Source organism: Pan paniscus, chromosome 2 (assembly GCF_029289425.2).
Source record: "Pan paniscus chromosome 2, NHGRI_mPanPan1-v2.0_pri, whole genome shotgun sequence".
In the NCBI taxonomy this organism is placed as follows: Eukaryota; Metazoa; Chordata; class Mammalia; order Primates; family Hominidae; genus Pan; species Pan paniscus.
In genome coordinates this window covers 121,378,208-121,405,516 of record NC_085926.1, presented here as the reverse complement: position 1 = coordinate 121,405,516, position 27,309 = coordinate 121,378,208, and the positions used below count along the sequence as shown (strand labels likewise).

Genomic DNA, 27,309 nt, shown 5'->3' with positions numbered 1-27,309 from the left:
GCTAGGATTAGAGGCGTGAGCCACCATGCCCGGCCTTTTTTTTTTTTTTTTTTTTTTTTGAGACAGAGTCTCATTCTGTCACCCAGGCTGGAGTGCAATGGCACGATCTCGGCTCACTGCAACCTCCACCTCCCGGATTCAAGTGATTCTCCTGCCTCAGCCTCCAGAGTAGGATTACAGGCTCACACCGCCACGCCCGGCTAATTTTTGTATTTTTAGTAGAGACGGGTTTCACCATGTTGGCCAGGCTGGTCATGAGCGCCAGACCTCAGATGATCTGCCTGCCTCAGCCTCCCAAAGTGCTGGGGTTACAGGCACGAGCCACCATGCCTGGCTGGACAAACTATTTGATTCCCTAAGTCTGTTTTCTCATCTTTATAGTGGGGATAACCTTCCTCAGAATAGTTATCTGACAATAAAATGTTTACAGACATACAACAGTTGCTTAGAAAATATTAATTAGTCCATCCTCCCTTTCTTAGACATCCTTCCCTGCTAGACCCAGGTTTGACTTCCAGGCCCTTGTTTGGCCCCCACAGTGGGAAGTGACACCCCCTCTCTCTGAATGCCCGAGGTGCTGTTTGCACTTCTATTGAACCCAGAACTTTGCTCTGACCTAGAGATAGTGGCTAGCTCTTCTCCATCACTGACTTGTTCGACTTGTTCCCGGTCTAGAGTTTGGTCATCTCTCTATCCTGGTAGCAACTAGCACAGTGCTTTGTACATTGAGGGTTCTCTAGAATTTTTATTGACTAAATTCATGTTTTTTTTTACAACTTGGCTAATAGTGGAATACTCAAAGGCTGGATTACTCAAGGGTTAGTTTATTCTGACCTCTTGGAATTTTTCTCCTCCCAATTTGTAACTCTGGCAAGGTTTATCTTCCAGTCTGCAGAGATGACCAGCAGAGAGAGACAAAGAAGGAAGCTCACTTAGACCTCTAGGCTCCCTGTCAGAAGCTCTGGGGAGAGAGTTGGAGGATGAAGAAGGGGAAAGTAAAAGCTGTTTACGCCCAGGCTGGGTAGGAGTGTGGTCTCCCACCTCTCCAGGGTTTAGACTATCAGAACTCCAGCAGGACAGCTTGGGGGCAAAGGGAATTGGGTAGACACATCATTCTACAGGCCTACGTCCTTTTTGCCTAGCAGTCGAATCCTTCTCTCCATTCCTGCCTCTTGTGGCTGGTGCTGTGTATCTAGCCATTTTCCCCTTCCCCTGCTTCCCCCAAAGTGGGCACGCCAACTTGCTCAGGTGCCCATCCTTCCTGCTAACACCTTGTTAGGTTAGGGAGGCAGTCTGGCGCTGACGAAGGACCTTTGGGTGCCAAGTTAGGAGACCTGTGTGACCTATGGCAAGTTGAATAAGCTCTCAGAGCCTCAGTTTCTCCATCTATAAGCTGGGAATAGCTACACGGTCTCTGTCCTCTGTCTCATCCTAGGATTATTGACGGGAACCAAGTGAGATTTATGAGACTTTACGAACAGGCAAAGAGCGCTTTATAAAAGCCAGGTGTTTCCAGTGTTGACTGTGGGGCTTTCTCCTGGTAACTACCCACCAAAGCCTCCCTGTCCGCCCCGCCCTGGCTGCATCGGCCTCACCCACTGCATCACCATCTTTTCCATCACTGTCTTCCTGCGTCTCACAAGTCCTGTTTCTGCATCTCCCCCGTCCATTTCCGGGTCTGGCTCTCCGGCCCCTGAGACCCCTCCAGGGACTCTGTTCTCCTTCTCCTTGAGGCACTCGCTGCCCAGGCGCCCCCCACCCGGTGCGCCCTCCTTTGGCACAGCCGCCGGGCCAGAGAATCGCCCAATAAGAGCGCCGGACTGTAGTCTGACAGCTCCGGAAGCGGCCAATCGAGCCGGGCCAGGGAAGGGGGGCGCAGCGCCGGGGCTGAAGTTGGGTTAAATGGGGGGAGGGGGATTAAAGGGGGATACAAAAGAGGGGAGCTAGGACTGGGGGCGCTGGAGCCCCGGCCGGGGGCGGGGGAAGACCGCGCTCCACCCAGGTCTGGTGACGGGACCGCAGGCTGGATGCGGCTCCTAGTCCCAGGGAGGGAGGAGCGCAGCGAGAATTTTAGGTGAGGAAGGGGAACTGGGGTGCCCGCGGCCAGGCCTGAGGATGCCCGCGGGGCGCCGAGGCTGGGGCCATGGCCAGGCCGGGGGCGGAGGCGGCCTCGCGCGGCTGTGAGCCGAGGCCCGGGCGGTGCGGGGGGCGGGGAGGCAGCGGGAGGAGGGGATGCGGAGGGCTCTCCGGCGGCGGCGAGCGGGCGAGAAGGGAGGAGCGGCGCGAGCGGCCGGAGCGGCGCAGGGCCCGAAGCGTGCATGGCGCGCCCTGAGCCGGGCTCCCGCGGGCCCCCCCGGAGCGCCTCTCGGGCGCCGCGGCTCTCAGGCGGGCCCCTCTGGGCCGGCTCCTTCTGAGCCCCGGCCCTGGATCTCTGGATGCCTTACTCCCCGGGAGAAGCCTGCCTACGTTGGGGCAGAACCGCGGCAGCGCTGCGCCGGATTCCGTCCTCCGCCTAGTCGTTCCGCGCCGGCCGCGGTGGGCCCGCAGCCGGCGACGAGGAGCTTGGGGCTTGCGAAGCGGGCGCGACAGCTCTCCGGGCCGGCAGGTCCCGGCCGGCCCCGCTCCGTTTGCGGGAAAGGGAGAGGCGAGAGGGGAAGGGCCGCACCGCAGGAGCCGGTCCCGGACCCGGACCCCGCCCCCTGCGCGGACGCGCCGAAGGCTCGGCTCGGCTTTCGCCGGGGCCACGCATCCACTCTCGCCGCGAGAGGTGGGGGATGCGGGCAACGGCCCCCCCGGGCTCCAGGACCCTCCCCCCCGGGGCTCCGGAGCTGTTGCTCCGCCCGCCGCCCCCTCCCCCGTCCTCTCCACCTCCCATCCCACCTCCCCACCCCTCGTAAGAAAATAATGCTGGCTGGCGCCCGCACCTCCCAGTCGCTCCCAGTCCGCTGCGAGGAAAGCACACCCGCAGTGTCTCTTCGCCGGGACCCCCGCCGAGCCGCCCTCGCCGCCGCCGAGCCACGAGAGCAGCTGGACTCCGCTTAGGCGGAATCTGCGAGCGCCGCGCCCGGGCACTGCCGGCCCGAGGAGGCACCGCCCGCAAGGACACCACTCCGTCCCGTCTCGTCCGCAACTCCGGCCCTCGTCGAGCTCGACGCGAGCCAGGATCCCGGACGTCTCTCCGCGTGCGGCGCAGCAGCAGCCAGACCAGTCCCTGCGACCCCACCTCGGAGGCAACTCCATTTCGGACCTGGGACTTCTGACGCGGATCCTCAGCTACTTCTCACCTCGGGGCTGTGCCCTCCTCCTCCGCTCAGGACGGGGGTGCCAAGATGCCCCGCTGCAGCGCAGGGCCCCGGGCCGCCCCCGACGTGTGACCCTAGCCTGGTCCCCCTGCTCGGCCGTCCGCCCTCCCCTTGGAGACCCCCGGCCCGGCTTCCGGGGGAGGAGGAAGGAGACGACGAGGCCGAGGGGGGGATGTCCGGCTCCAAAAGCGTGAGCCCCCCGGGCTACGCGGCGCAGAAGACTGCGGCGCCGGCGCCCCGGGGAGGCCCCGAACACCGCTCGGCGTGGGGCGAGGCCGATTCCCGCGCGAATGGCTACCCCCATGCCCCCGGGGGTTCTGCCCGCGGCTCCACCAAGAAACCCGGGGGGGCGGTGACCCCGCAGCAGCAGCAGCGCCTGGCCAGCCGCTGGCGCAGCGACGACGACGATCCTCCGCTGAGCGGTGATGACCCCCTGGCCGGGGGCTTCGGTTTCAGCTTCCGCTCCAAGTCCGCCTGGCAGGAGCGCGGCGGCGACGACTGCGGTCGCGGCAGCCGCCGGCAGCGGCGGGGCGCGGCCAGCGGGGGCAGCACCCGGGCGCCCCCTGCGGGCGGCGGCGGCGGCTCGGCGGCGGCGGCTGCCTCGGCGGGCGGGACGGAGGTGCGCCCTCGCTCGGTGGAGGTGGGTCTGGAGGAGCGGCGGGGCAAGGGGCGCGCGGCCGACGAGCTGGAGGCCGGCGCCGTCGAGGGCGGCGAGGGGTCCGGGGATGGCGGCAGCTCGGCGGACTCGGGCTCGGGCGCGGGGCCCGGCGCGGTGCTGTCCCTGGGCGCCTGCTGCCTGGCGTTGCTGCAGATATTCCGCTCCAAGAAGTTCCCGTCGGACAAACTGGAGCGGCTGTACCAGCGCTACTTCTTCCGCCTGAACCAGAGCAGCCTCACCATGCTCATGGCCGTGCTGGTGCTCGTGTGCCTGGTCATGTTGGCCTTCCACGCGGCGCGGCCCCCGCTCCAGCTGCCCTACCTGGCCGTGCTGGCGGCCGCCGTCGGCGTGATCCTCATCATGGCTGTGCTTTGCAACCGCGCCGCCTTCCACCAGGACCACATGGGCCTGGCCTGCTATGCGCTCATCGCCGTGGTGCTGGCCGTCCAGGTGGTGGGCCTGCTGCTGCCGCAGCCACGCAGCGCCTCTGAGGGCATCTGGTGGACCGTGTTCTTCATCTACACCATCTACACGCTGCTGCCCGTGCGCATGCGAGCCGCAGTGCTCAGCGGGGTGCTCCTGTCCGCCCTCCACCTGGCCATCGCCCTGCGCACCAACGCCCAGGACCAGTTTCTGCTGAAGCAGGTAGGGGCCGACCTGGCCACCGGGACTGGATTGCGGGGCGGGCAGGCCTCAGCTGGACTCCAAAGAAAGGGATCCCACCCTCACCCTTTCGAATGGTGAAAAGAGCCAGAGAGACAGGGCTCGGCCATGTAGGCTATTTGGGAGCTTCTTACCCCACTCTGAGCCCCAGCGGCTTCATTTACAAAAAGAGTGCCCTTGTGTCGTTTGCAGTGTTCCTTGCCCCTTAGATAACGTGTACTGAACTGTAGCCATCACTGTGGGAATGCAGTGAGGAAGGTTGGAGGAGAAAATTATAAGGAGTGTTTCCCATCTCTTCCTGAGCTTCTGTTCCTATATACAAAAGGCCCCTAACGAAAGTGGCTGGACCCTCTAGCAGCCACCCCCTCGTGAGTGCCACTGCTGCTTTGTTAATCCAGCCCTGGATAGAGGGTTGGTGAGGGGACACCCTGCACCCCTTGCTCAGTGGTAAGGAGGAGATAGCATGAGCCTGCCACCTGTCTAAGGCTGGGGATTTGGTAGCTGGAGATATCCCTGAACTTGCAGAAGGACTGACAAGTTTGTTTCAGTTAGCAGAGCGCCCCAAGCCAAAAAGCTGCCCTTCGCTAAAGTGGGAAGGAGCCTCCGAGATGTGTGTGGTGGCAATTCCCCTTCCGGCCTGAGCAGAAAGCTGTTGTTGAACATCATGACCCCTTCAAGTGGGTGCCCCTGGTCATTGCTTGTGGTAGGGACATTTTATCCCTGCTGGGATTTGTTGGGTGAGTCTAGAACTGCAGGTTCAGGAAGAAATACAACTTTTGCCTGGTTAGCTGGTGACTCTCTTAAAGGCTTCTGTGAGAGGGGCGTGTTGGCTATCCTGACCTCAGGGTGAGAGGAGCCCCCTGCCATCCATACCATATCTCCCTTTAGTGTCCTGTGGTCTGGTTTCCTGGTCCTCATCCATGATTGCTTCTGAACCTGCTTGTTTGCATGCTGCTCCACTGTGAGAGTCCACTGGGCCCTTGCTACAGGCAAGTCTCTTCACCTTGGACCCCAGTGCACACATCTGCCCACTGGTGTCTGCCTTCTCGAATAGAACCTCTTAAGGGTTTTCCATTGTCATTGCCTTCCTCTGTCTCCCCTCTTCTATTGCCTTCTCTTAGACTTTTATCCTCTTGAGTACCGCATCTTTCTTGAGTTGCTCTCCTGTGTCCCCTGGCTTCCTGGACATAGTATTCTTCCATAGAGAATAGCACTGTTATGGGTTTCAGGGCTCTGGGCTCTAGCTGAACCTGCAAGGTGCTCTGTGACTGGGATGGAGGGGACACACAAGCTCTCTGGGCCTTTGCTACCTTTTCTAGAGAATGAGAGGACTGTTTATGTCCCTTCCACTTCTAACGTCCTCTGCCCCAAGCTGTACCCCTGCAAGGAACCTTCTTCTTCCATTCCAGCCACACTGGCCTCGTGGTCTTCTGCATGATTAACAATAGAGTCAGAGGCACAGAGTGGAGCACTTATTCATTTTCCAGTGTCCACCTGTTTTGCTGTCTGTCCAGTGTAACCTCCATGGATGCACAAATCCCAAGGTGTATGTGTTTTTCCTCCTCTATTCTCTCACCCTTACCTAAGCACAGTGCAGAATACTTAGTAGGGATTTAATAACTGCTTGCCAATATAGTTGGGGTCCAGTGAGTGGAGTAAGTGGGGCTGTTGATGCTAAGTTAAAAGTTTTTTCTGATCTGAGATGAGAAGAAAAAAAAAATCTTTAGAGACCAGCTTTGAAGAAGACTTTTGAGAGGTGGTGGTTTAAAAGTTACTACCATTGTTAGTGCTTATAAAAGCCCCAACTCTTTTGACCCGAGGACTCGTGCTTTCAGATGGTTGTTGTATCTTTGGGGACTGCTCCTGACTTGGGTGGATGTAGCTTTTCTGCAGAGGAAGGGGCATGTCATCCATATGGAGATTTTCAGGATAGTTCAGGGTATTTTGTGAACCAGACTTGGGACACAGGGTCTGATTACAGCTGTAGGTATGGTTTCTCCTGAGGGAGGTTGGAGTCAGATCCCAGGAAAGGGGTGCTGAGCCTGGGAGGGGCCCCAATTCCACCTTAGCATGAAAATACCATTGCAGCAACAAAGTGTCTGTCTGACTGACTTCTCCTTCTGGTTCCTTAGGCAAATCCCTCTCCCTTCTCTCCCCACCCCCACTGGCTCCTACCCTGTTCTTTTACCCACTGTGGTCTTTAGACTTTTGCAAGGCTGTAGGATTTTGGGTGGATTTACACTTACTTTATATGATCTGCCCTGAGTGGTGCAGAGCTTGTTATGAGTGGTTCAAGACAAGGGAATGCAAACATTTCCTCTATTTGGCTTCAGAGAAAACTGTATCTTTTTTTGTTTGTACTTGATTTACCCTTTTGATTATGCCTCATATAAAATTTGTCTTTCTTGAGCAAACCCTGCTGGCTGGTGGGGGAAGTCCAGCATTAACCTCTGCCTCAGGTTACTCCAGAGCAGCAGGCATGTAAGAGTGGTTTGGATTAGATGCCTTGTTCTTTTCTTTGTTGAGACACATGTCCAGGGAAATGGGTGGCAATGAGCAGTTCCTATGTTGGGGCTTTGGGAATTCTCCCTTCAGTGGCTTGGACACATAGTAGGCCCTCAGTAAACTGGACTGGCATTTCTTCACTGCTCCTCTTGCAAGGCTGGACCTCTCCCCCTTTACTCAGGTCCTCAACATCATTATCTGACCTGTGTATTTTATTCTTCTTCAGCCTCTTATGTGTGGGGCTCTGCCCTTGGCTCCAATTAGGAGAAGCATTTGGTTTCTTAACCAGTGGCTCCTGACAGTTTTGACTCAAGGGAGGAACAGGACACAAGGTGCCACAGCCCCTCTTGGTGGGATGGTGTTTCTTCCCTTTTCCCTCCCTCTGGCTCTGTCCATAGTGTTTGTCACCCTCCCCCTCGGCTCCTTCTCTCTCTCTGCCTGCTCCTTTCCTCTCTGACTTCCTTTCTCTTCCCTCTCCCTCTGATCCCTGTTACTGTCTGCCCACCTCACCTCTCTGCTGCCTTCCTGCAGGCTCTGCTTTCCCATCTCTCCCTCCCTGTTCGAGGCCTCTCAGCCTCTGCTGTGCTCTTGTCTCACTGTCGACTCCTGTCTCCTCGCTGGGGTATAGTAGGAGCGTCACGGGGTTGTTTTTTTCTCCTCCTTTGCCTGTTAGAAGTCCCTCTGCTACACCCATACCATAAATAACACTGGAGCATCTGCCAAACACATTCCTCACTTGTGTTAATAGGCTGCAATGATGCTGGAGCCTGTTGCCATGGCAACCTCATTTTTGTTTGAGTGTATCCCACTCTGCTACATAAAGCTTCTGCACGCACTCACACAAAAACAAGCATGCTCACACAACTATTACATATGCTTAGCTATTAACGATTATTTTGGAGAAGGTATCGTTGTGCCCTGTGGGGTGGGGTGGTCATTTGCACTCCAGGAGATTAGCAGCAGCTCTATGGTCTGGACTCTAGGTGATGATGGATGGAAGAGCTCTTTGAAAAGTGGAGAGTCCTGTTCAAATATGGGGTATTATTATTATGCATCCACATTCAACCTGCCTGACATGGTTTCTGAGGAGAAGATTCTGACCCCACATGGGTCCCCGTGAGCTTGGGGGAGCCACTAGGGGTTTTCCCTGCAGTGTGGGACAACCCATCTCCCACCCCACCCTGTCTTTCCCCAGCTTCTTAGGCCCTTCCCCCTACCCCTTTCAGAGGTACTCAGTGATTTCCTGCATTTCTTCTTTTGTGCCTATTTGAACCTACAACTGTCACCAGTTGTTCCAGTGATCAGAAAGGCACAGGCGCTGTGTGGGTGAAATTCTGTGACTGTGAGCACGTGTGTCTGTAGCGAGGAGACAAATGAGGGGTGGGGGTGGGAATATGGACCAAGAATCGAGGCTGTGGCTGTTCAGGGGTGCATGTGTGTATGTGAGCACGTGCGCATCTGCCTATCTGGTATGAGGCTGACCCAGGTGGTGGACGTGGGCCTGGGAAGCCTTTGTGTTAACTTTGAAAGGAGATCATGGCAGCCCTGTCCTGTTTATTCTTGGCTGGTAGTTGGCTTCCCCTGGCCGTTTGCTTTTCTGGTCCTGGGCCTTGATGGTTCTTCGGACCTCGACCTCTGGCTCCCCAGGGAAGTAAGTACCTGGGGCTCTTCTGACTCCATGGAGTCCCTTTCTTCTCTTTCAAGAACCTTTCCTGCTACCCACCTGCTCAGCAGCCCAGCCCAATGAGCCCCGCTGAAGAGCTGCCACCTTGCTCTGGAACTTGGCCCAGAGGCCTGTCTGGTGGATCACTCTGGCTGCCCCATGTGAGACGCTGGGTAGAGTGGAGGAAGACACACTTTCACCCACAGGCCCGGGTATTGTCTGCCACCAATTACTTTCCCTATCACCTGCATTTCTGGATAGGAGAAATTCAGTGGCAGTGAACTTCAGCAGCAGGCTGGGGTTGGGGGTTGGCTTTGGGTTTTGAGTGGAGGAGGGTCTGCTTCTCTTGCCTCAAGGCTGACTGTATTTGCCGATTATATTTACTTATTGCTTATTAGATCTCCTCTTTCTCCCAAAAGCTAGGAGTGGGTATTTGGAGGAGAGCAGAAGTGGCTGGGGTGGGGGTCGTCTTCTAGATCCCTAGAGTGCCTTGATCCCTGGGGGAGGACTTCAGGAATGGCGGAGACTCAGCGGAGGGGCACAATGCCCAGCTGCTGTATTTGTGGGAATGTACACTGTTAATAATTCAATCTAAATGTTCGTCTGCAACAGGAGCATGAGTTCTGTGTGCTGTGGGACCCAGAACAGTGTGTTCATGTTTGTCTGTAAAGAGGACATGGATGATGCGTTAAACCCCATCAACCTCACAGAGAGTTTCAAAATCAGTGTACAATACTTGGACAGGAACTCTCCTATGCATTCAAGCTCTGGCCATGAGTCCCTCTGTCCGAGGGTGTGGCTGGAGCACACGCAGGGTGGTGGCCCATGTTCGGGCCAGGCCTTCTCTCCCGCATGAGGCGTGAATGGAACTGCCACCTTGGTCCTCACCAAACTGGGACCTGAGGAGGGAGCCTCCCGTGATGGCGCAGCCTCTTGCTGAGTGCCTTCCTGTCCGTGGCTGCCTGCTTGCTACTTCAGTTAACTTTATCTTGGTGGTGGGTGCAACCTGCCGTCATGTGTTTCCCAGGAGTGTAGCCTGTGTTGAGAAAGAAAAGTTTGCTCTGGGGGCTTCAACATGATGGTGCCGGTAAATCCTTTGGGTACAGTTACATAAGTGAGGCCCTAGCATCCTTGTCTCATCCATGCTTATCAGATGAGGGTAGCTGGCTCATGGAAGGCAGGATCAGTATTCATTCTGCTCCCAAACACAAAATTGCAAAATTGGAAAGCCCTGCTTTTTTTTTTTTTTTTTTTCCTCCTTAAGGCAATATCCAAATGTAGGACAGGGAAGATCTCTCTTTACAGCATTGTGAAGAAAATCTGGGGGTTTCTAGTTAGCGGACAGTGAGCTTAATGTGAGCCCGCATTTTGGGATGGCTGTTAGAAAAGGCCCACAGGATCTTGGTTAGGTTTATAGCCTTATCCAGTTCATCAGAGCATTGAGGCCTGGTCTGAAATACAACGGCCTCTGATTCTAGACTTCAAAGGAGAGTGACCAGTTTTGTAAGGGGAGTGGAAACTTCTGAGAGAGCATTTGAGAGAATGGAGGATATTTAGCTGGGAGAAAAGCAGACCATATCAGGTAAGAAAACCTAACGCGAAGGGCAAGGTGTTATTGCTGGGATCTCTGTTTTCTGATATTAGAAGAGGGACTAAATTATTTTCTGTTGCTCCCAAGAGTAGGCTTGTGGCAGATGGGTGGAAGTAGTAGACAGGTCTCAGCTCTAGGTAGATGACACCTTTCTAGCCATTGGGTTTGCAGCAGCCAAATCAGGTGCCTCTTAGGGTAGCCAGCTCTCTGTCAGTGGAGGTGTTCAAGTGGAGACTGGATGGCCACCTCCTTGGCTTGTTACTGAGGAAATTGATTGCTTGGTGAAAATTTGGATGGGTCACTGACTGCATCATTGATTCTTAACTTTCGCTTATCATAATCACCTGGGAAGTTTTTGAAAAAATGCAGATTCACAGGCCGCACTGGGAAGGTACAACTTCCAAAGGTCTAGGGTAGGGCCCAGGAATGGATCTCTATTTAAAACAACCTGGAGCTGGTTTTCAAATCTCCCCAGGTGATTTTGATGACCAGCTCTTAGGTTTGGGATCATTGGCCAAGAAGACGGCTCAGGTTACACCTAAGCCTGGAATTCTGTGGGTCAGTGTCTTGCAACAGAGTGGCAAGACCTCCTAAAGTCCTCCAGGGTATCCTCTTATCATGCCCATCTCAGCCCCTGTTTAAAAGAAGCACAATCAGTGCATACATGCAGACTTGTTGGGAGGCATCCAGGTGGGGCTGGTGAGTGTGCACTAATGCACAGATGCAGATCTGGAAGGCGATTGGGTCATAGTGGTGGTGGTAAAACAGGATGAGAGGGATGATCAGCCCTGGACTCTCTCTTGCCCCCTCGCCCCAATCCCCCCTTCCTTTTTGAGGCAAAACAATCTGTGGCTCACCTTTTGAGGGGGAGGTTAGTAGAAAGATGGGCCTAGGTTTGACTTCTGGTTTATTCATTTGTCTGGTGAGTGGATATGAAAACCTACTGAGGACATCCCAGATCCAGAAGGGATGGTATAGAGTGTGGAGAATGAGGAAGTCAGGGGGTGGAGGAGCAAGACAGGCGATGGGGAAGAATTCCGAGGTGGTGTGAAGGAAGGGGAGTGTGCCTTAAAGAAAGGAAGAGGAGATTGGAACTGTGAGTATGAGGAGGGTAAGGACTTGGAAGTGGGGGTAGGGCTGTTCTCTGGGAACAATGAGATATGGTCACAAGAGAAAGGGGGGGTGGTTAGACAAACAAACACAAGGAGACAGTAGAGGCTTTATTCTTTAGGCTAGCCTCATGTGTCAGTGTGAAACTGTAATAGGCCCCCCTCCCTGCCCACTACCTCTTGCTCTGGTCGGGTTATGAGCTGCTGCATCTGGGCTTGTGGCCTCCTGACCTCACACTTTCATGGTCCCCTCTGCCTTCCCCTTCAGGGCTCCCTGGGCTTTATCACAGAACTCACTGAGGTCCCACCTTGTCTTTTGGAGGGAATCCTGAGGGACCCAGTGCCTCACCTCCATCAGTGCTCAGCACACAGTAGGTGCTCAGTGAGGGTTTGAATGAACAAGCAAATGAATGAATGGGTGGTGGGGTGGGTGGACGTCTGCACGCAGACTCTAAGCTCTGCCGAAGTGCTAGACCAACACCTCCACAGAAGGAAGCGACGCAGCTCGGCTTGGAAGCCTATTTTGGTGGGTTGTAATCCTAAACTCTGAGCAGGGCTTCCAAAATCCCTCCTGCTGCAATTTAAAATGTGTGCCTTCTTAGAAACAGAGAGCTGTTGCCTGGCACTGCCGATACTATATCACTTAACAGATTTGAAAACCATCATTAAGTCGTTCTTTCAGCCTTCTCCCTATTTGTTCAGATAATAATTATTTATTAGGTGCCTACCTTATAATAGGCACTGTCTAGGCCATGGGGTTGCAAAGATGACGGGTTGTGGCTCTGAGGACCGCCTTCAGCCCAGGCTCTCCCACTAAATGTGCCCCTTGGAGGGCTGTTCATAGATGTCTCACATACAGTAGTCCCTCCTTATCCGAGGGGGATACAGCCCAAGACCCCCAGTGGATGCCTAAAATCGTGGATAGTACCAAACCCTATATAACATTATGTTTTTTTCCTGTATATCTATACTTGTGATAAAGTTTATAAATTAGTCATAGTAAGAGATTAACAATAATTAATAATACAATAGAACAGTTTTGATGATATACTGTTCAGAGTTTCAGACAGAAGATTTGTTCTTACCGTAGATCTTAGCAACCTCAGCGTATGATTTTTTTCTTTCCTTATTAAGTTGAGAACTTTTACATTTTCCCTTAAAGAAAGCACTGTAGGGCCGGGTGCGGTGGCTCATGCCTGTAATCCCAGCACTTTGGGAGGCCAAAGCAGGTGGATCATGAGGTCAGGAGATCGAGACCATCCTGGCTAACACGGTGAAACCCCGTCTCTACTAAAAATACAAAATACAGGCGTGGTGGTGGGCGCCTGTAGTCCCAGCTACTCGGGAGGCTGAGGCAGGAGAATGGCATGAACCCAGGAGGCAGAGCTTGCAGTGAGCCGAGATTGTGCCACTACACTGTAGGTGGGTGACAGAGCGAGACTCCATCTCAAAAAAAAAAAAAAAAAAAGCACTTTAGGGTCTGGGCACAGTGGGACCAGGCACAGTGGCTCATGCCTGTAATCCCAGCACTTCGGGGGACTGAGATGGGAGGATTGCTTGAGTCCAGGAGTTTGAGACCAGCCTGGGCAACATAGTGAGACCCTGTCTCTACAAAAAATTTTTTAAAAAGGTTAATCAGGTGTGGTGGAACGCACCTATAGTCCTAGCTACCTGGGAGGCTGAGGTGGAAGGATCTCTTGAGCCTGGGAGGTCAAGGCTGCAGTCAGCTGTGATCATGCCACTGTACTCCAGTCTGGGCGGCAAAGTGAGAGACCCTGTCTCAAAAAAATAAAAAGGAGAGGAAGAAAGTGCTTTAGAGCTTCTCTTTGGCATATCCAAACTGCCAGCATCACTACGCTTGCACTTTGAGGACATTATTAAGTAAAACAAGGGTTCCTTAAGCACTGCAGTACTGTGACAGTTGATCTGATAACTGAGCCGGCTATGGGGCGGGGGTAGGTATCATGTACAGCGTGGATCAGCTGGACAAAGGGATATTCATGTCCTGGGCAGGGTGAAGCAGGACAGGGAGGTTTCATCACTCTGCTCAGAATGTTGCACGGTTTAAAAGTTAGAAATTACTTATTTTTGGAATTTTCCAGTGAATATTTTCAGACCGTGGTTGACCGTGGGTTACTGAAACCGCGGAAAGCAAAACTGAGGTTAGAGGGGGACTATTTTACACACACATGGTGTGTGTCAAATAAATTTAGGAAATATTGGATTAAACAGAATTCTTAGGCATTAAAGCTTCTAATATGTAATGGGTGTAAGAATTTGCCAAGAGGGGGTTATGGCATGAAGCCTTTTTCAAACGCATTTGACTCCAGCACCATTTTCCGAAGGAACCTACCGCGGGGAGGGCATTAGTGTTTGTTAGGACACGCTTTAGGATACAATTCTTCAGGGGCTGGGAGGAGCCTTGAAGTTTCTCAAGATCTAGCCCCTTGCCTCTGGGCCAGGCCTATCCGAAGGCATCTAGATGGGGGCATTTGTTTGGTGGCTCTCCTCCCTCAGGGAGGAGATTGCTTAGACTGCATCAGCCTGCTGCCTGCTTTCAAGTCTCATTCTCCATCTGGGTCAGAAATCCTTTATAAAATAAATTGAGGGGGCTGGCAGGGACTGGGGAATGCCTCCTTGATTTTGCATCAGTTTCTTTTAGGAATTTTCTGCTGTTGTTAGACATCGGAAGAGGTTGGGTCTGCACAATGACCCTTGGTGGGCTTGGGGTCCCTTGAATGTCTTTCTGGAACTTTTCCTAAGCAAGGCACTGAGTGCGTGGCTGCCCATGGGGAAGTAGTGTCGGACCATTCCAGATCAGCCTTCCCCAAATGTTTCTTTCCCATCCCCACTCTCCAAAAGGAGGAAGCTCATAAAGTATATTGATGATAACCTGTAGCTTATATTGAGTCTTCACTGCAAACCTGGCACTGGGCTAATCCCTTCCATGCATGACCTCATCTAATCTTCATGTCATCCTTATGAGGAAGACATTTTTTATTCCCATTTTTAAAATTCTACACCGCTGCAGAAACTGGGATAAGAGAAGGTAAGTAACTTCCCCAAGGTCACACAGCAAGCTTGTGACAGATGGTTCAGCACCCTGCCCATATCCCCTGAGCATGTACCTTTCACTCATACCAGCCAGACTTCCAGCTGAACCTGGAACCTGAGGGAGAGAACCTGAGGGCTTTCTCTGGCCTTAAACCTTGGGGCCTGCTGATAGGGTAGGTCAGAAGTGCCAGGGAGTTACCTCCTGAGAGCAGCATTCAACCAATGGCTGTTGGGCACTGGTAGACGAATGCCCCAGCTCGTTTGGCCTCGGGGTTGGGGGAATCTTATTCTGAGGCTGGTGTTCTGCATGGTCTCCTAGAACTCTCTGCAAGGATTAATCTCTAATGGCTCACAGTGGTTACAGGCTTAATAACACACTCTTCTTTTTGGGGGCTTTCTTTCCTTCCTTTCTCATTTCTCCACTCCCCTACTCCCCTCCTAATGTTTCCCGGGGTCACCTCCCAGAAAAGTCACTTGTACTCAAATCCTTGTCTCAGGGGCTTTTTCTAGGGGAATCCACACAGAAAGTGGAGAAGCCTGCATTCTAACCCAGGTCTGACTTGAACACCAGGGAGGTGGGGAGGCTGCTTACTAAGGACGAAAATGCATGAAGTGCAGACCTCCGTGGCAGGATTGGATCCCTGGCCCTGCCTTGGGCCTCTCTCTTCCATTTGATAGCATGTGCTTATCAACAGCTGATTGGTTGCTGGACTTGAGGAATGATATGAAATTTAAAAGTTTTTACTTTACTTATTTTTAAATTTATTATTATTATTATTTTTTGAGATGGAGTCTCGCTTTGTCACCCAGGCTGGAGTGCAGTGGCATGATCTTGGCTCACTGCAACCTCTGCCTCCTGGGTTCAAGAGATTCTCCTGCTTCAGCCTCCCAAGTAGCTGGGACTACAGGCATGCCCCACCATGGCTGGCTAATTTTTGTATTTTTAGTAGAGAAGGGATTTTGGCATGTTGGCCAGGCTGGTCTCGAACTCCTGACCTCAGGTCATCTGCCCACCTTGGCCTCCCAAAGTACTGGGATTACAGGTGTGAGCCCACCATTCCCAGCCAAAAGACAGTTTTTTTAAAAGACAAATTACTGTTTTTGAATTTTTGCTTTGAGACAAGGTCTTACTCTGTTGCGCAGGCTAGAGTACAGTGGTATGATCTTGGCTTACTGCAACCTCTGCTTCTGGGGCTCAAGCAATCCTCCCACCTCAGCCTCCTGAGTAGCTGGGACTACAGGCGCACAACACCATGCCCAGCTATTTTTGGTAATTTTTAAAAATAAAAATGGGGTCTTGGCCAGGCGCAGTGGCTCACACCTATAATGCCAACACTTTGGGAGGCTGAGGCGGGCGGATCACGAGGTCAGGAGATTGAGACCATCTTGGCTAACACAGTGAAACCCCGTTTCTACTAAAAATACAAAAAATTAGCTGGGTGTGGTGGCACGCACCTGTAGTCCCAGCTACTTGGGAGGCTGAGGCAGGAGAATCGCTTGAACCCGGGAGGCAGAGGTTGCAGTGAGCTGAGATAGCACCACTGCACTCCAGCCCAGGTGACAGAGCAAGACTCCATCTCAGAAAATAATAATAATAATAATAATAATAATAATAATAATAATAATAAAAGGGCTCTTGCCAGGTTGCCCAGGCTGGTCTTGAACTCCTGAGCTCAAGCAATCCACCTACCTTGGCCTCCCAAAGTGCTGAGATTATAGGTCTCAGCTGATTATAGGTCTCACCACGCCCAGCTGAATTTTTACTTCTTAAAAATGTGTGGCTTTCTGTGCCCTTTTTCATTTATACTCTGACCTGTCTTCAGGTTCCTAAGCTGCTGTTATAAGGTGGCAGCAGAACTTGTGGCCTTAAAAAAAAGGTTTTCTTAGTATGAGAAACAAGGACCCTTGATTTGGGGCATCTCATGCAGGTTCTGAAAGAAGTTATGTGCTGACTAAAGGGCCTGCCAGCTTCCTGGAGAGGCTGTGACATCTCTTGGTCAATGGAGGACTCCGTCATTGGTTAAATCTTCTACTGGAGTCTGCAGGGACCTTGTCTGTGGAGGCAGTCTCTCTTCAGCATTTCTCTAGTTTTGGCGCTACTATTCAGATGAAACCAGCCCACACCACCGTGCTCAAGCATCTGAAACTCAGTTGAGTTCAAGTCAGTGCTGCCTTACGTATTTATTTATTTTTTGAGACAGGGTCTTGCCCTGTTGCCCAGGCTGGAGTGCAGTGGTGCAATCACGGCTCATTGCAGCCTTGACCTCCTTGAGCTCAGATGATTCTTCCATCTCAGCCTCCCAAGTAGCTGGGACTACAGGCATGCGCCACCAGGCCCAGCTAATTTTTGTGTTTTTTGTGGAGATGGAGTCTCACTATGTTGCCCAGGCTGGTCTTGAACTCCTGGCCTCAATCAGTCTGCCTGCCCTGGCCTCCCAAAGTGCTGGGATTATAGGTGTGAGCCACTGCGCCCAGCCTCAGTGCTCACTTATTAAGCTCTTACTGTGTGTGGCATATACCTAAAGGAGTGAAACATAGCCCTTGCCAGAGAGGGGATTGTCACATATTAGTGGGAGACCTAGGCCCAGGTCCTTTTGAGGGTCCCTGTGTCATCCTGCATGGTCTGTTAGGGTTAGGGTTAGGTTTAGGGTGGTTGTATGGGTAATGGAGCGAGGAAGGGAAGGTAGGGCTATAGACCAGAGATTTCTTATCCTGGGTGCACCTTTGAATCCCCTGGGGAGTTTTGAAACTATACCTTAACAAGGCCCACCCCAGATTATTTATATTTAACTCTCGGGATGATAGGCTTGGGCACTCCTAGGGTTGAGACCTGGACTAGACAGTGGCTCAAATACCAGCCAAAAGGCTCAAATACCTTTATATTTAATTAGCATTTTTTACGTGACAAAGGACTTGTTTATGTGTGATCTCATTTGCTTCTCATGGCAACTCTGACGAGGTGATGTGTTAAAACAAGATAACCATTGGCTTTGGGGCCTAGAGGCCCAGGAGATAACCCTGACTGTGTAATCCTGGCAGAGTTGCCCTAACCCCTTTTTAGTCCTTTTTCTCTCCTGTATACACTGGGGGTGATAGATTCCTGATTGACTGGATCTGTTCCTGGGTGCCCCAAACAATTTAATGCAGGTGAGGGCACTCTGTAAGCTGTGAGGCGGGTTACAGACCTGTGATGCTGATGCGGTTTTGGAGAGGAGGAAATAAGAGGCTCAGAGAGGTGAACCGACCCCATTCAGGTTACATTGCTAGTTAGTTAACTTTGGAGCTGCTGTACAAATTCAGATCTCTGACTCCAAACCCAGTGCTCTTTTCACAGTTAGGGCAGTGCTAGGTCCTCCCTGTGGTGCTTTCAGAAGCTGTGTGGAGGGCCCAGCTGCTCTCAGGCAGTTGTCTCAGTTTGGTTTCGGAATGCATGGCTTTTTATTTGTGACGGCCCTCCTTTCCCCATAGTGTCTGGCTCAGACGGGCATTAAATGGGTTGTCATTTCCTGAGCCGGCATTGGTGCTGTGCTGAAGTGTTTGTTTAGGGGGCAGCTGGGATCAACTGTTTACCTATGAAGAGCTTCTGAGTGGTTTTGTGGATGACTGAGTAGGGACTGAGACCCAGAAGAGGTATCAGAAGTGATGTTACAACTGCTCAGCTCTGGGGTGAGGCTGCCGCACAGCCCGTCTTCTGGTGGCATAAGTGGGACAGGGAGGGAAGGGAGGAGGCTGCTGGGGACCCATCAGGATCACCTCTTGGTACAGCCCTGGAAGTCTGACCCGGGGTCTCTCTGTTGAGTAGCATTCAGTAGATACGAAGCTTGGTGCTTACTAGAGCGTTTCTAGGGTGTCTCTAAAGCCCAGTTCGCCAGCACCATCAATACCCTAAGAAATACCCCAGCATCCTTTAGCTGTGTTTCAGATTCACTTTTGTTCCTGTCGCTCTTCTCAAGAAAACTAAAGGAAAATGAAACTCGTTTGCTAAGTAGATCTTTGAGATTATATTTTTACATTTTATTTTGGGGATGGGACGGCTGTTTGTTCACTTAATGTGCCCTAGTCCCCAGTCTTCTTCTGGCCAAGTCCCTTTCCCATAAGCATTTCACCACGCTGAGTGGAAGGAATCCATCTGCCCCCTTGACTGGCTCCCTGTAGGTGATGCCAGCTGGGAAGTGTCTTGGCTCTGGTACCTCAGCTGAGCAGGCTGCAGAGGGACAGGGGCCTGAGCTGAGTCCTGGGTGAGCAGTGTGGGCTTGCACCCCTCTGGGGCCCTGCCTGCCTTTGTGGCATCTGACACCGCCAATCTAAATTGGAAACATCCCCTTCTTTTTCTCTGTAGCACTTATGCTGGTTTGTAATTTTTCTCGGTAGGTTTGTTTATGTGTCTTTCCACTGGACTGTTGGCTGTCTGAGGTCAGGGAGCTTGTCTCTTTCAATCCCCAAATATTTACTGAGTGTTATTGATTTTTAGATCCCTACTTGCCCAGCACTGTGGGAAGAAGGCAGATAGTGCCCATTCTCAGGTTCCACAGGAGTCCTGACTTTGGCAGGAAGGGGTCCCTCTGGGTGCTTCTTCCCTGGGCTGGCATCTCCTCTACCAGAGCCCCACCTCTCTTCCTTGTGCCTGGGCCCTGCCTTAGAAAACACTGGTTTTCAGCTGGGTACAGTGGCTCACACCTATAATCCCAGCACTTTGGGAGGCAGAGGCAGGAAGATTGCTTGAGGCCAGGAGTTAAGAGACCAGCCTGGGCTACATAGCAAGTCCCTGTTTCTACATAAAATGAGAAAATTAGCTAGGCAAGGTGGCATGTACCTGTGGTCCCAGTTAGGAGGCTGAGGCAAGAGGATCACTGGAGCCCAGGAGGTCGAGGCTGTAGTGAGCTGTGATCGCGCCACTGCACTCCAGCCTGGGCACAGAGCAAGACCCTGTCTAAATAAAAAAATAAATAAAAATAAGTAAAAAAATAGAAAACACTGGTTTTCATCTCCTCTCCCTTTCTGGGATCTGCCACTGTGCTGTCAGGCCATGTTGGGAGGGGCTGTATTGCACCATTTTTCTCTCCCTCCACCCGGTTCCTTCTCCAGTCTTTCTTCTGGTGTCTTTTCCTGCCTGCTGCCTCCTCCCTACTTCTCTCTTTGCAGCTGTTAAGAGATGCGGGAGGACCTCAAAGACTTGACAAGAGGCAAGTTCCTGGGCATATTGAAGGACAATAAATGTGAGTGTGGATCAGTACACAAATTCCAAAGAGGATTGCTCATTCTTTTCAAAGCAGTCCCAGGAAATAGCAGTTCCTGCAGTGCCTTTTCAACTTCCTTGTAGTTTATTGCCATGTATTATGGTGCATGTGTCAGCCTCAATTTTTCACCTTGAATGCCCAGGGCTGAGACTTAGGCTTTCTGGCTGGGTTAACCTCAATGAGTCCGTCAGAGCTTAAGGTGTGGGAAGTAAAGGTACGTCAAGGAGCTTTCACCTAATCCCGGTGCCCAGGTACGTCGGCAGTGGCTGGGCATCAGCGTTTTGTAATGCTGTGGGTGATTCTGTTGTGCGCCAGGATTGAGAACTACTGCCCTGAGCCTCCCTCATCAGCGGAGGGGTCATGTGATGACACCGAGTCTGATTTATGGCTGTATTGAAAGGCAAGTTGTTTATATCTAAGGGGTTTATTGTGGTGATTCAGTAAGGAGTGATGGCCACTAAAAATGATTGCAGGCGTGTAAGAGGGGAAGAAAACTTGGTTGGTGGTTGGTATAAAAACCTTGTCAGGCAAGGCTGTGGCTTAGTATATTTATGTTGCTCTTATCACCAGCAATTAACCCCAAATGTGGCTGGATAAATGGCTTAGTGCAGTGCTATAATAACTGCAAGAATATTTTAGGAAATGACTGTTACACATGGCTGATAGACTGACCATCTTAGCAGAGCAGCAAACCTCACTCAACATTCCTGAAGGCTTGTTAGCTACAAACAAATGCCTATTGATCCGTCAAATATTAACTCTATTAGCTCTTTCCTCCTCTCTCTCGTTTTTTTTTCTTTTGAGAGAGGCTTGCTCTGTTGTCCAGGCTGGAGTACAGGGCTATTCACAGGCACAATCATAGTGCATTACAGTGTTGAACTCCTGGGCTGAAGTGATCCTTCTGCCTCAGCCTCCTGAGTAGGGGGGATATGATATTTCACTGTTGAGTAGGGAGAAATTGTATAAACACCTGTGGCCTTAATACCCTCAGCAGTGTTCATTAGTCTGTGTGAATCTGTCTTTGACTCCACTGTAAACTAGAAGTGTCTGTAGTAGATGCTCAATAAATAGCTGCTGGCTGGATGAATGAATTTGCTCCAGTTTACTCAACAGGTAGATAGCAGTGTTAGTCTGGCACTAGTACTTTTTCTTCACCTCTGTAGCTCATGAGAAGCACAGAATTATATAGCTGGCAACTCCCCATATGTGTTTGTTGTTAGCATGTGTGGCCAAGACTAGGAAAGTTAAGAAAGGTGATGTGCAGGGTGAGGAAAGGATGGGGCTTGTACCCTCAGAGGATTTCCTTCCTGTCCACTGTGTGGACAGTTATTTTCTAGCACCTTTGGATCAGGGCAAGAAGGGCAAGGACCCTTCTGCTGCAGGTCCGGGCTCTGGGAGGACAGAGAAGCAGATGAAGTTGGGGTCTGTCTGAGGACTGAAAAGGTTGGCAAGCACCAGCTGTGGGGCTGGGACCTGGGGCCTGGGAAGCATCCCTAGTCAGGACAGGGAGATGTCCTCAGGTTAAATCCTCCACGAATGACCACATGTGGATTTGTGATGTGGTCTTTCTTTGGAAAGGGGTTATCTGGGGAGAGTTAATTTTGGATTTTGCTTTACACTTATTTTTAAAGTGGAATATTTCTCCAGCATTGGTGACAATGGCCTAGAAAAGCCCGTTAGTCACCATCTGACATCTTCCCCGTGCGGGGTGTTGCTGCCTTTGCTTCTTTCCCACCTGACGCCTATGGGGCTGATTTCGGTCCTCCTTCTCCGAGGCCTCGGGGTGATTTCACTGGCAGACAGTGCTGTGGGGAACTCCTGCTGGGCCTGAAGTGGTGTCAGCCTCTGCTTCCATCCTGGGGTGTCCGGGAGCCAGGCAAGCTTGTGGGGTGGTGGGGAGCCACATCGGAGGATGCGATGGTGTCTAGGTGAGGCCTGTCCCTGTGAGTCCAGATCTGTAAGGCTGAGTCCGGCCTGTATTCCCCACAGTCTTTTTGCTCTTTGTTTTCCCTCTGTGTCTTCTGGAAGTCACCCTCAGTCTGGGACTTAAGGAACAGGTCTAGTTTATCTTAAGGGAACTGAAAGATATGGAATGCTCATCCTGTGTTCCCTGGGTCTCCTCTAGGTTCCTTTGTGGAGCAGGAAGAGGGTCTCCATGTGTTTGCCGTGGACAGATGTGGGAGGCTGTGCTGAGGGCATGGGGGAATGGAGGAGATGCTGACCTGCATGCTTTGTCGAGAGGTGGGAGAAGGGCTGAGGCCGGCATTCACTCCCTTCCCAGGCCGAGCTGCCCCCGCTGACACTCCTGCTGGGTCTCCACACCCCACCCCCAGGGCAGCCGTTGGGGCAGGTGAGCTGGGGAGGAACAGCTGGGGTTGGACGTGGGTATGGGGTGGGGCAGCCTCTTCCCCAGCAGAGTGTGGTTGCTCAGAGCCTTGGTTTTTTCAGAAGCTGAGAAGTCTGGACTGGCCACACAGGTGGGATATGCCACCCTGATGGTGCATATGCAGCCCATGCTCTCCACCTGCTGTCCCCTGACTACACCTGCCCCCTGCCCTCTTGAGGATGGGCCATCAGGTGGTTTTAGAGGAAGATGCCTCACTCTGTCACTGTCATTCTGTTGCTCTGTCACTTGTGAATGTGGCAGCCTCTGTGTTTCTGTGAACTCCAGGCCCCGAGTGAAGAAGCCTTCAGGATGCTGCGTGATTGGCAGGTGGGGGTGGGTGGGGCGTGCTCCTGAGATGAGGGAACTTACTTTGCCTTCTGCTCTGAGGAGAGGCAGACTTTGTGGTCTCAGATGAGGGGGCTGAGCACAGGCACTCACTGGGGCAGGGTTGGGGGGATCCTCCTTTTATCTGGGGTCCCCTCTGGATTTGGAAGTATCCTAATAGCCAGCCAGGTGTGGGATGGACCATGGCATCTAGCGGTCTTTGGGAACAGCAGCTCTTTCTTTTCCATGCCACAGCCTGTGCACTTTCCTAATGAGCCCCTAGGGCTCTGGGCATGGAGAGGAAACAGGAGGCTTTGTCCCTGCCTTTGCGGAATGTTCGGTCTGATGGAAATCTACTTTTGGGAGATGCCCAGCCTAAAAATAATAGGCAATACAAATACTGCCAATCCCTATCATTTATGACACGCAGAGTGTCAGGCATGGTGCTGAACACTTAGTAGCTCATTTGACCCTCATAATCTCCCATTAGGTGGGTATTGTCTTTTTATTTTTCTTCAGATGAGAACCTTTTATAGATAAGGAAATTGAGGTTCAGAGAAGCTAAGTGACTTGCTTAAGGTTGCACAGTTAAAAAGTGGTATGATAGGGCTCCAGTGCTCGCACTCTGAACTACTACTCCAATAGCTCACAAACATAGGTGTGCAAGAATTCCCCAGGAACTCCGTTTAAAAATTTGATTCCTGGGCCCCTCGTCAAGAGAGTCTGATTCAGTGAGTCTGGAGTAGAGCCCAGGAATCTGTATCCCAAATAGGCACCCCCCGCAAATTAGAGGCATGTGCCCTGGGGATGCAGTTCTACCATCCAGTGCTCTTCCCAGGGGGAGAACAGATTGACGTTATCAGGTTCTCCTTTCCCTGAAGTGATGGGGAGTCCCAGGCCCCTCTAAGAGACAGAAGTTTCTATGTTCACTGCACCAGGAGGTGGGCTCAGGAAAGGCACAATATGATGGTTAGATTGAGAGTGGAGGGGAACTTCCTGCTGAGCCTATGCCTGGTGATTCTCAGAGGACAGGGCTAGAGGAGGCTTTGGAGGACGCAAGGGAGCGAGGAGATGGAGACACTGTAATCCAGAGAGCAGGAGCTAGGAGGTAGCCTGGTAGCAGAACCTATGTCAACAGCCAGAGAGAGGAGGCAGACAAAGGGATTTTCAGGTGACTGCAGGGACACCAATTGTTACACTACAGTGCATGACTGCAGGCACAAAAGTCCTGGCAAGAAGACATCCACCCCGCCTCAGTTTCCTTGTCTGTACAGCAAGATCAGATGGTCCCTGAAGGTCCTGCCTGTGTGTGCCATAAAGGGTGCCCTTGGGTCAAATAAGAAGGGACTGTACTCCAGGGACCGGGAGTGCTATGGGGACAAAAGTACTGCAAACCTGGAGAAGCAGAGAGTCACAAGGCCAGGTGGCGCATGGTTCTCACATATTTCTTTCTAGACTCGACCTCAGACATGGGTCCCTGTCCGTTGATCCTCCTAGTCACTGTCCCTCCATTTGCCTGAACCTAGCATGCCTCCCAACAAAATTCCTCATCATCCCTAACTTGACTTTATTTTCGTTATTATCAGTTCTCTCTTTGCCTAGGTGCCGGTGTTAAATGATTGTTGAGCTGAATTATTTAACAAATATCTACCATGTGTTAGGCACTGGGAAACCAAGATGAACAAGCCACAGACCCTGTCCTCAACAGCAAACCTGTAAATAACTGCCACCTGTGTCAAGCTGTGTTCTAATTACTTCTGTTAACTCAGTTAATCTCCACAGTAGTCCTATGAAGTAAGCACTGATATTGTCACCCACATCTTGCAGATGAGGACACTGAGTATGGCAGGTTAAGTAACTTGCGCAAGCTCACACAAGGAACTGGGCAGCCTGACTCTGGGGTCTGGCCTCTTATACATCACCACCTCCCAAGTCCAGTGGAGGGTCCTAGGAGACTTCCCAAAAAAGATGTTCTCTGAGCCAGCTTAGAGGATGAATAGGGATTTCCATGTGCAGAGACATGGGAAAGGGCAACCCTCACACAGGTAACAGCAGGAGCGAAGGCATGGTGGCAAGAGACTAAACCAGGGGCCAGGGAGAGTGGCCAAGGAATATGGTGGAAAGGCGAGGCTGGCTGGTAAGTGGGACTGGATTGGGAAGTGTATAGACTTCTGCGCCAATACATTTGGGTTTGTTGGAGGGAAAGGAGATTTCTAGAAAGCTGTGTGTAGGAGAGTAAATAGATATGGTCCCACCTGTGATTAGAAAGGTGGGTCTAGTGTTAGGGCATGGAGGTGGTCTACAGAGGGAGAGCCTAGAGGCCAGTGATGGGTGTGCTGGCTGCTGCCCTTGTCCAGGGAGGCTGGAGGAGGCCCACTGAGGGAGCTGGAGGGCTAGGGCCACAGGGAGCCCCTGGGCATCTGCCTATTAGTGTCTTTCTACCTTGGTTACCAGTGGCGCTAAAGCTTGTCCCTAATGTCCCCCAATCAGGAGATCCTCCCTAGCCTCTGGGGAACCAGATATCACCTCTTCCCCAGGGGACTTGGATGGATCCCAAAGGCCTTCCTCCTTTTCTTGGGCTTTAAATATCCCATGACAGCCTCCTTCCTTCAGATTCCCAGGGCTCTGCCTTCATCCAGGTGTTAAGCACCCGAAGAGTCAACCTCCTAGCTTCTCCTCCCTCTGGGAGCCCCCACTCTCACCAGCCCCCACTGGGTGCCTCTGAGGACCTCATTCCTTGGACCGTGGTGTCTAGGGCACCCCAAGCCCCAGCAGAGCTCCTGGTACTCCTACAGGCTCCTTGCGCCAACCTCCACATAGCTTCCTTTCTCAGGGGCTGCCTGACAAAGTATATACTTAACTCTTCTGTTTATTCCTTGCCCTCCTTCCGTCCATAACCTCTTTAGAATGTCAGCTCTGGCCAGGCGCAGTGGCTCACGCCCGTAATCCCAGCACTTTGGGAGGCTGAGACAGGCAGATCACCTGAGGTCTCCTAGGAGTTTGAGACCAGCCCGCGCCAATGTGGTGAAACCCTGTCTCTACTAAAAATTAAAAAAAATTAGCCTGGCTTGGTGGCGCACGCCTGTAGTTCCAGCTACTCGGGAGGTTGAGGCAGGGGAATTACTGGAACCCAGGAGGGGGAGGTTGCAATGAGCCAAGACCACACCACTGCACTCCAGCCTGGGTGACAGGGCAAGACTCTGTCTCAAAAAAAAACCAAAAAAACAAAAAACAAAACAAAAGAAAAGAAAAAGAAAAAAAAAGAATGTCAGCTCCTACAGGTAGGAACTTCATCCTGTTCACTGCTGTCCACCCCCATGCTGCCATGCTGCAGGGTGTTTCTCCTTGGCAAGCGCCCTGCCCTTTCTGGGCTTTAGTGCTCTCCTCCATGAAATGGGATATCATGATGCTTGCTCCCCAGAGGGTTGTGTAGAGCATTACATGTGATGATATAAGCAGAGCACTTAGCACAGGGACTGTACAAAGCCCTCAATAAATGACCCGGTGTCTGTCCCAAATGTGGATGGTTTGTACTTTTAAATTCCCACACATTCCAGGAGAGCTTGTGTTTCTCTGGACTGCCTGTATGTTTGGATGGCAGTAAACAGGTGAGAAGAAAACTGCACTACCTCCAAAAAGAAGTGGAAGAAGAGCTAGGTCCTGGGTCATGGGTTTTACCCTCCCCTGGCCCTGTCCTTATTCTGGCTGCTGGCTACCAAGTGACCAGCACAGACCTTCCAGGAGCCAGGCTGCCCCTAGAACCTGACTGGGACCAGCTTGTAAGCTGGGGCCAGGGCTCCCTGGGGTGAGTGGTGTGAACTGGGGGGGTGGGCTGGGCCAGGTCCTCCTGAATCTGGGGGTGGCTGCAGCTGAGGGAGGCTGTGGCGAGGTCAGCCCTGTGACCAGCATCCCTTCTGGGGACTGTTCTAGAGGATCTGGTAAATAAGCTGTGGATGGTTTTGAAAGGGCTCGGGCCACTGGGACAGAGAGGAAAGCCATACAGCTGCTTCTTCCAGATGTACTTCCTTCTGTAACTTCATCAAGACACGCACACATGCAGTGGGACACAATGAAACCACCCATAGACCACCAGAGGCCTCAGTGCCGAGAGAGCTCTGAGCCTGTGAGGCCTGTTGCAGAGAAGGTGGCACATGGCGAAGACCTGAGACATCAAATGGGACACCCGAGGGATCTGGCGAGGGCTGTTGATAACCGAGACAAGAAGCACAATCCCTTTCCCCCAAGTGAGTGTCTAGGTGAGGCAGGACCCATGCCTGGAGTGTGAGGTTGTAATGATGTCCAGAACATTCCTCTGGCTGGTTGGACCTGTGAACACAGGGCTGGCCAACTGGGTGGATGGTTGGAGAACTGCTGGCAAGCGGTCTGCCAGCTTCCTGCCCATCCATAACCTTGTGTGCACCAGGATGGGCCCCTCTCTGCAGTGCTCAGTTACCCTAACATTGAGAGGGGCCCCTCATGCCTGGGCTGCACTCAGGATGCCTGGGGAGGGGGTGTGCCAGTGCGCCAGAAGTCACAACAGACTCTGACCCTGGCTGAAGGAGTCAGTCTCGAAATGAACCTTTTTTTCTTTTTGGCTAAATTAACATTTGGCATTTCAGGGTGCTGGCCCCATGCCCGGCCTCTCTGGCCTTCTGCCTGTCAGCTCCTTTGAGGCTATTTTTGCCATTCACTTATTTATTAACTATTATTGCTCCCCAGGACAGATGGGCACATGGGCATGCTGACATGCGCGCGTGCGTGCATGCGCGCACACACACACACACCCTTCAAACCTGGAGCCCATTAGAAAAGCCAGT

General features: G+C 52.2%; 1 protein-coding gene across 1 annotated transcript in view; it reads left to right on the top strand.

Annotated features, from left to right (window-relative positions):
• Window positions 1-2,929: 2,929 nt before the first annotated feature.
• ADCY5 (adenylate cyclase 5) overlaps window positions 2,930-27,309 on the top strand; it is a 167,105-nt gene continuing 142,725 nt past the window's right edge. The window contains exon 1 of the mRNA XM_008950512.5: window positions 2,930-4,605. Coding sequence (XP_008948760.2) covers window positions 3,475-4,605 — 1,131 coding nt within the window. The 5' untranslated portion in view covers window positions 2,930-3,474. The remainder of the gene's footprint in view (window positions 4,606-27,309) is intronic.